General features: G+C 61.7%; 1 protein-coding gene across 1 annotated transcript; it reads left to right on the forward strand.

Annotated features, from left to right (window-relative positions):
- The first annotated feature begins 1,480 nt into the window (after window positions 1-1,480).
- LOC137163287 (fibulin-7-like) lies at window positions 1,481-7,588 on the forward strand. Its single transcript, XM_067563463.1, has 8 exons — window positions 1,481-1,549; window positions 3,407-3,563; window positions 4,084-4,266; window positions 4,827-4,952; window positions 5,435-5,557; window positions 6,246-6,383; window positions 6,993-7,131; window positions 7,228-7,588. The coding sequence occupies exons 1-8, from the start codon at window positions 1,481-1,483 to the stop codon at window positions 7,586-7,588; spliced, it is 1,296 nt and encodes a 431-aa protein (XP_067419564.1).
- The last annotated feature ends 357 nt before the right edge of the window (window positions 7,589-7,945 follow it).

Here is a 7,945-nt window from a genome sequence, read left to right on the forward strand (position 1 = left end):
CCTTGAAGACCTCGTGAGTGAAGGGGGGTGAGCTCTGTAGGGGGCTATACAGTGGGAGCTGGGGTGAGCTACAGGGGTAGGAAGACCCAGGAATTGCGGCTGGAATCCAGGGTGGGGAAGGGTCCCAAAGATGTTCCCAGGCGTTGGTTTCTAGCTGCAAGAGCTGATGTAAACGGCATATTGCCCTGGGATTCCAGGACACTGAATCCTTTGGGGGAAGCCAGCATCTGCTGACTGCGTGACCGGGGTTAGCAACAGACTCTGCAGATGAAAGGCCTGAAATGTCCTGACGTGGGGGGGTAGAGGGGAGAGAGAGGCGGGTGCCAAAGGAAAAGTTTCCTACCACTCGCTGCCCTCCCTCCGCTGGGGCCAGGGGAAAAACCAACAAACACACACGTCTGGGGAGGATAAATTGAAGCGAAGTGAGGCGGGAGGGAGAGGAAGGGGTTGCAAGCCAGGAGCCTGCATCTTACAAACAACCTCTGCTTGTCCCGCTGGCTGGCTGGCTGCTTGTCCTGCTGGCTGGCTGGCCCTCTCTGGTGCCAGGGAGAGCCCCGGATACTGCAGCCAGAGATCTCTCTTCCCAGAGAGCCCAGGCTGCAGGGGGCTCTGAGCCGGATCTTCCCGGAGCCTCAGCTGCCGCTTTCTCGGTCTGTCTGCCTTTCGCCTGGGCTAATGCAGGGGATCTGCTGGGGGCCCCAGACGCGAGGGAAGGCGCAGAGTGCAACATCCGCATCAGGCTGTGAGAAAAGACAGGTCTCTTTGTGTCCCCCGTTGCAGGAGAAAGAGGCCTCCTGGGCCTGAGGTGACACTGGACGGGATTGGGGGGGGGGAGGGGCTGCTCCTTTCTTCTCTGGAGTTGGGACGTGCCCCTTGGTAGGGGAGAGGGTGAGAACCATAAGCCAACCTGTCCCTTGAGAACAGGCCCACGAGGTGTCAGTCAGATTTGGAGGCTGGGACAGCAGGAGGGGAAAGGGGAGGCGATGGGGGAAAAGGGCCACAGCTCCTCTTGGACAAGTTCCTGGTTTGCCAGGATGGGGCCGTCCTGTGGCCGGTTACTGGAGTGATGCCATTGCAGGGGGGCTGCCAGGGGGATGCTTTTAGAGGCTGCCTGGTTGATGAATTCTGAGCCAAATGTTTTTTGTTTTTTTTGGGGGGGGGGTCTTGTGATTTCTCTGCCTCTGGTTTATTTATGAAGGCCCTTCTGGTGGGGAAGCCCCTGGCCTGGAGGGGTGCTGTGGGAGGGGATGACGTGTTGGGTGGTGGGCAGCAGGTGACAGTGCAAAGCACAGGGAAACGTAGGGGAAAGCCCATCTTCCTCTCTCTGCATCTCCCCAGAGGGGCTGAGCTGCCCGTGAGCTGCCGTCCTGGTTACTGCGCATTCCCACCTCTGCAGCTGGTCGAGCCGTCGCCAGGAAGGGCCAGCCCCCAGCTCCCCCCGTGAGTCAGAGCATCTTTGCCCCGACTCTGCTCCCACGTGATGCAGCTCCTCACGGCACAGGCCATCGTGGCCCTGTGTTTACTGCAGCTGCGGCTCTGCAGCACCGAGGTAAGGGAAGGATTGGAGAATTGCTAATATAGTTCCTGGTTCTAAGAAGAGGATCTGGGGAACTACATGCCCGTTACTTTGACCTCAATGTATGCAAGGTCTTGGAGCAAATTTTGAAAGCAAGAGTAGTTAAGGACATGGAGATAAATGGTAACTGGAATAAAATATGACACGATTCTACTAAAAATAGATCATGCCAGACCAACTCGATCTCCTTTGAGACGATAACTGATGTTTTAGACAAAGGAAATACAGTAGATCTCCATTCTATCTGGATTCCAGGAAGGCATTTGATACGGTTCCACTTCAGAAATTATGAGTGAAATTGGAAGGTGGGTAAGGAACTGGTTAAAGAGGAGATGACAACGGATCATGCTGAAAAGTGAACTGTCAGGCTGGAGGGAGGTTACTAGTGGAGTTCCTCAGGGATCACTCTTGGGACCAAGCTTATTAGCAGTTTCATGCAGGACCTTGGCACAATAAGTGGGAGGGTGCTAATAAAATTTGCAGATGACACACAGTTAGGAGTGATTGCTGACACGGAGGAGGGCTAGACTATCGTACAGGAAGATCTGGTGGACCGTGTAAACTGGAGTAATAGAAATGGGGTGAAATTTATTAGTGCAAGGTCCTGCACTTAGGGACTAACAAGAAGAACTTTTTGCTATAAGCTGGGGACCTATCAGGTGGAAGCCACAGAGGAGGAGAAAAAGGCAACCCTGTGTGGGCTTTGTGCGTAGAGCTCCAAGCAGCAGTGTCCCCAAAGGGGCTCCCAGCACCCCGCAGCGAGCGCTGGCAATCCCTGGCGCAGACAGATGAGGCCAGACTTCGAATGCAGGGCGCTATGGAGTGCGTGCGCCTGCTCTAGGCAGTAGGTAACAGTCTAAAGTGATCTCAGGCATCGCCTTTCCAGAAGCAGACCCTGCCAATTCCAGCTGAGCTGTAGGTCTCTACAACACGCACACCAATATCTAACCAGTGCAGGAAGGTTCCTGGGAGCCTCTGAAGGCTCTTTTAGAGACCCTGGCTGCATTCCCGAGCCCTGATCCTGCCCCCACCTCCCTGGCTCTCCCTGCGGCTCAATGTCCCGGGGCAGGGGAGCCAGGCCTGCGTGGCTAGCCAGAGGGCTGCTCATGTCATTGCCTGCCTTTTGCAGCTGAAACGCAGGGGGACCCTTACGGACTCACTGAGGTCCCGAGCCCAGCTCTCCTATCCCAGAAGCAGAACCACTCCAGGCGCTTCCTCCCATATCGCTTCAGCCTTGTGCAGCCCAGCCCCTTCTCAGCCACTGTCTCTGCGTTCACGTCCCGACCGCCAGGGTGACTTTCTGTGGACTCAGCTCAGGACTGACCCATAAGGGTACGTCTACACTGCAGCAGAAGCTCAGAGTTTGAACTCAGGCTCCAGCCTTACCCCTCTCCCGTCCATACACAAATTGTGCTAACTCCAGGCTCAGACCCAGCCTCCCGGGACCTCATGGGGCTGGAGGGTCCGAACCTGAGTGCAACCAGGACCCAGGGTTCAAGCCCTCTTGCTTTGCAGTATAGACGCAGCGCCACGGGACTCAAGTCCACCAGAAGCATCCCACAGGCCGACTTTCTTTGTCTCCCCACGCTGCCCCACGAGCAGGGGCCAGAGCAGCCATGTTTGGGGCAGGCTCTAGGAAGTCGGGGCTGTGAGTGGTCGGATGCGGGCCATGGAAAGCAGAGCCCTAGAAGTCAGCGATTGCTACCCTGGGTTACAAAGGAGCATAGCTGCTCACGCCTCAGGTTCACAAGCCCAGGGGCTGCGGATTCGAGTTCTGATAGCCTGGGCTTGCACAGCCAGACCCAGAGCAACCCCTGTGCTTTCTCCCAGGGCTGCCTGAGTAAGCGCCAGGTGCTGAGCACCCTTCAGCGGATGCAGAAGCTGCTGTCCACGCAGGAGGCCGCCCAGCTGCAGGGGATGCGCAGCTTCAAGAAGCAGCTCACGCTCCTGGAAAGCGACATCCACAAGCAGGCCAACAGGCACAATGGTAACGCCCGTCACACTGCACCAGTCGCTCCTGGAACCGCACAGCACATGGCTCTCCCCAGTGGAGCCTGTGTAAATACCTCCCTGCTGCTTGAAGGCCTGGTCTACACTAGAAACTTAGAGTGGCCTGGCCAGGCGGTTCAGGGCTGTGAGAAGCCCCGTGGGCCATAGTTAGCTCGACCTGTCCCTGGTGTAGACAGAGATCTCCTGTCAGCCTGGCAGAGCAGGGGTGTTGGCTGGCCGGCACGGGGCCCTGGGGAGCCTCAGCCAGTGCTGCTTTTGGGGCCTGCTGACCTCTCTGTGGGCCCAGCTCCAACTGGGGGAGCTTGGGGGTCTGCCGCAATCTGCTGGTCCCACAGCATTGGCCCCGGTGCATGGGGTGTGCTGGGGGAGGGACCCTGCATGTTGAGCCTTGCCGAGAGGGGTCCGGTCCACTGCGGCACAGCGATGGACGCGAATGGGGGGGTGAGGGGCGCAGACTGCTTTGGCTCACATCTAACCACGCTCCCCTCGGCCCCCAGAAAGCTGCACCCAGCTGGCGGCCCCCCTGAATGGTCGGAAGCTGGGCAAGCAGGTGGCAGTGGGGCACGAGGCCCACTTCCTGTGTGATGCCGGCTTCCAGCTTGTGGGCCCGGAGTCGCGCACCTGCCTGCAGGACCGGACATGGAGTGGCCAGCAGCCCGTCTGCCAGAGTGGAGTTTTGGGTGGCGCAGGGCCGTGGGCTGGTGGGGCCCGGGGGTGGGGGAGGGAGGGAGAGAGCGCAGCGCCCCCAGATGGAGACCGGGGAGGACGGTGCCTGGGGGATCGGATGGAGCCACAGCTAGGGACAAGCGCAGCTGTCCTGGTGAGAGCTGAACAGCATCTGCGCCTGACCCCACTCTTAGATGCTAGCCTGCCCCACACCTGCCCTGAGCCCTCCCCCCACCACACAGCAGCCCCAAGCATCTCCTTGCACCCAAGTCCCTGGCACAAGGGCACATCCTGGGGTTCAGATGCCGTTTGCAAGGAGCAGAAGCTGGCGAGGGCGTGGGCAGGAGGATAGAAGACACCTGCAGCGGTGCCCAGGTGCTGTGGTGCTGGGCGCAGGTGACGATGCAGGTCGGATGGAAGCACAGAGTGGGGAGGAAGGATGGCTGGACAGATGGCTAAGCAGGAGCCAAAGCTGGCACTGAGAGAGCTGCACGTTTGGGCCTGATCTGATTTATTTTAGCTGTGTCCCTAGCTTGGAGGTTGCTGATTGTCTCTCCTCTCCCTCCCTCCCCAGGCATCAATGACTGCGTGAGCAACCCGTGTGCCAATGGCGGGACCTGTGTGGATGCCGTACAGAGCTACACCTGCTTGTGCCCCAGTGGCTGGGCGGGCTATAACTGCCAGACCCCCGTATATTCCCGTAGGTACTGACCAGGCCCCCCAGCTCTCACTCCTCTTAGCAGCAGCAGAGCGGCTCCTTTGTGTGCGCGGTGCAGGGAAGGCAGGTGACGTCTCTGGCGAGTCAGGTCAGGATCAAACTGGCCGGTGCAGATCGCAGTGGGGTCAGAGAAGTTCCTTCCAGACACGACACTTGCCGCACCCAGCCTGGGCCCCGCCCCCCCAGCAGCCCTCGCTGGCCCAGTCCTGCTGCCCCACGGCTCTGCCGATGCCCCTTGTCCCACCCATCCCACAGGGCAGCGCTGCCTGTGGCTGGGCATGGTGCTGGTGAGTTCTCACCCACAGCAGGGGAGACAGGCGGCCACCTGTCTCAGGAGCGTCCCCTGCCCTCGGTGTCCAGGTGGGTGGGGGGCACCAGCGCATGCCATGCCCAGGCAGGGAAATGCCCAGCTCCGCCTGATGCTGCCCGGGTGACTTGAGAGCCACCTCTCTCTGCTGCTGCAGACTGGGCAACGCTGAGCAACTCGTCCTTCAGTCGCCAGCCCCGCTGCACCGACAGCCGCCCAGGCGTCCGCCACTGCACCTGCGACACCGGCTTCCAGCTGCGGGCCGGCAGCCTGTGCCAAGGTAATGGGGCTGCCCAGGGACCCGGCTGACAGCTATGGGGCGCCCCTCCCCCTGTCCCACACTGTCCCAGCCCCTCGGCGCCATCCAAGTCCCACAACTCTCTCTGCGTACAGGCGGGGGGGTTTAACCCGGGCCTCTCTTCTCTCTGGCCCACGGCACTGCCCTGCACCGGTTGTCCCCACACTGCCCCCGTGTGCTGTGAGCCCCGGTCCCTCTGTGGCTGGGCATCTCCTCCTGGCGTCTGCACAGGTCCCAGGCTGCGAGCAGCCGCCCTGCATGGGTGATGGCTGGGGTGGGGCGTGCCATGCAGGGAACGCCTGATGCGGGTGGAAAGGCCGGAGGGTGGGGCGTGCCGGCGGAAGCAGGGTAACGAGCTGCCTGCAGGACCACGGAGGTCACCGCACCCCTGGAGCCCTGGCACCTGCCTCCCTCGCCCCTGCACAACAAGGGACTCGCCTGGCACCAGGCTCCAGGAATATGGCCTGGGAGAGCCACAAGGAAGAGCCAGGGATCCCGAGGGGAGGCTCTTGCATGGCCCTGGGGTGTCCCAGGGCACCCAACGTGGGGTGGAAGCCGAGGGGGTATCCAGCACCAGTCGGGCTGTGAGTGCCCCAGGTTGGGAGGGCGAGGTGGGAGGCAGTCTGGCTGCCACCTGTGCCCCATTCCAGCCCGTTTGCTCTGTGCCCAGACGTTGATGAGTGCCAGCTCTTCCAGTCCAGCTGGCAGACCCGCATCTGCGTGCACGACTGTGTGAACCTGCCTGGCTCCTACCGCTGTGTCTGCCCCGAGGGCTATCTGCTCCATGCCGACCTGAACATGTGTGACGGTGAGCTGTGCCTCTGCACCGACCTGGGCTGCTGGGCCGTGGGGCGGGGAGACAGACCTTGCTTCCTCCTGGGGTCACCGTGCTGCTGCTTGCAGATGGAACCGCAGCCTCACCTCCTGTGACCCCAGATGGCCCAGGCAGCCCTGCCACCCTCTGCCCCAGCCCAGAGCCCTCCTGGGCACTCAGCATCATGGCATTGCTGAAGCCCCTTTGGATGCCCACAGACCTGGGCTGGCACCACACAGAGGGTTGGCTTTGCCTGAATGCCAGCCTGCTACCCGGGGTAGCTGGGCTTTGTGTTACCAGCACCCCCCGCCTTAGCCCCCCCCCCAGGGATTCAGGGGCTGTGGGTGCCTGGGGATACCCCTTGCCTTGGCATCATCCCAATCCTGAAGAGGCAAATGACCAGTCGCCCCTGTCCCTGCCCCTGTGGCAGAGGCTGGCCTGGCCCTGTGTGATGACTCAGCACTTAGGGATTAGCAGCCCCCCAGCAGGATGAGCAGTGCTAGCTGGGTGGCGCAGGGAGGGGCGAGGCCCCGGCCCCGCCATGGAAGGGCCCGGTCACGTTCACGCTGGGCTCGGGGGCGGGGGGTTTGTTTGCTCTGCCAGACGTGGATGAATGCGCCGCCAATCAACACAACTGCAGCCACAGGGAGCTCTGTGTCAACGTCTTCGGGGGCTACCGGTGCGTGCGCCCCGAGTGCCCCAAGTCCCGGCTCAACACCAGCTATGTCAAGACCTCCAGCTAGTAAGTGTTCTCCGCCAGGGGGCCAGCAGCCTGTGTCTCCCCCGCCAGACTCTACCTGCCCCATCTCACGCCTTTGCCCTGCCTATCTCCCCACAGCCAGTGCGAACGCAACCCGTGCCCCATGGACAGCAGGGCCTGCCGCCTGGCCGCCAACTCCATCTCCTTCCACTACCTGCCGCTCCAGTCCAACCGCACCGTGCCCCGGGTGCTCTTCAAGATGTCCACCACCCGCCTGGTGGGCGACAGCCTGCGCTTTGCCATCACGGGGGGCAGGGGCCACGGGGTCTTTGCGGTGCAGCGATCCGGCCGGCACACTGGCGAGCTGGTCCTCACCAGCCTGGTGGCAGGGCCGGCCACCTTGGAGGTGCAGCTGGAAATGAGTGAACTGGCCCGGAAGGTTCTTCTGGGGAAGCACATCTTCAGGGTCATGGCCTTCGTCTCCCAGTATGAGTTCTGAGCCCCCCGCTCGCCACCAGCCTGCCGCAGCCCAGTGGGGGTGCGAGGCGCACAGACGGGGCCCCCCTGATCTCCAGTCATGCTCACATCCAGGCCGCCTACGCTGGCTTCTAGCAAACTTCTGCAGCAACGCGAGCACGGCCCTGCCTCCTCGGGGTTGGACATAAGCCCGGCTGCGGATGGCAGATAAATGGCCAAGGCCGGGAGAGCAGAGGTGAAGGTGTTGCGTTGGCTCTGTGCTGCTCCCCATCCCCCAGCGGCACAGGCCAGGAGAAAAACCAGTTGGCGCCATGGCCCTGCAGCCAGCGTGGGCATGAGCCCACAGGGTCACCCTGTGGTGGCCGCCAGCTGCAGTTTC

Source organism: Emydura macquarii, unplaced genomic scaffold, assembly GCF_026122565.2.
Source record: "Emydura macquarii macquarii isolate MOO-44397 ecotype Brisbane River unplaced genomic scaffold, CSIRO-AGI_Emac_v2 contig_2503, whole genome shotgun sequence".
NCBI lineage: Eukaryota > Metazoa > Chordata > Testudines > Chelidae > Emydura > Emydura macquarii.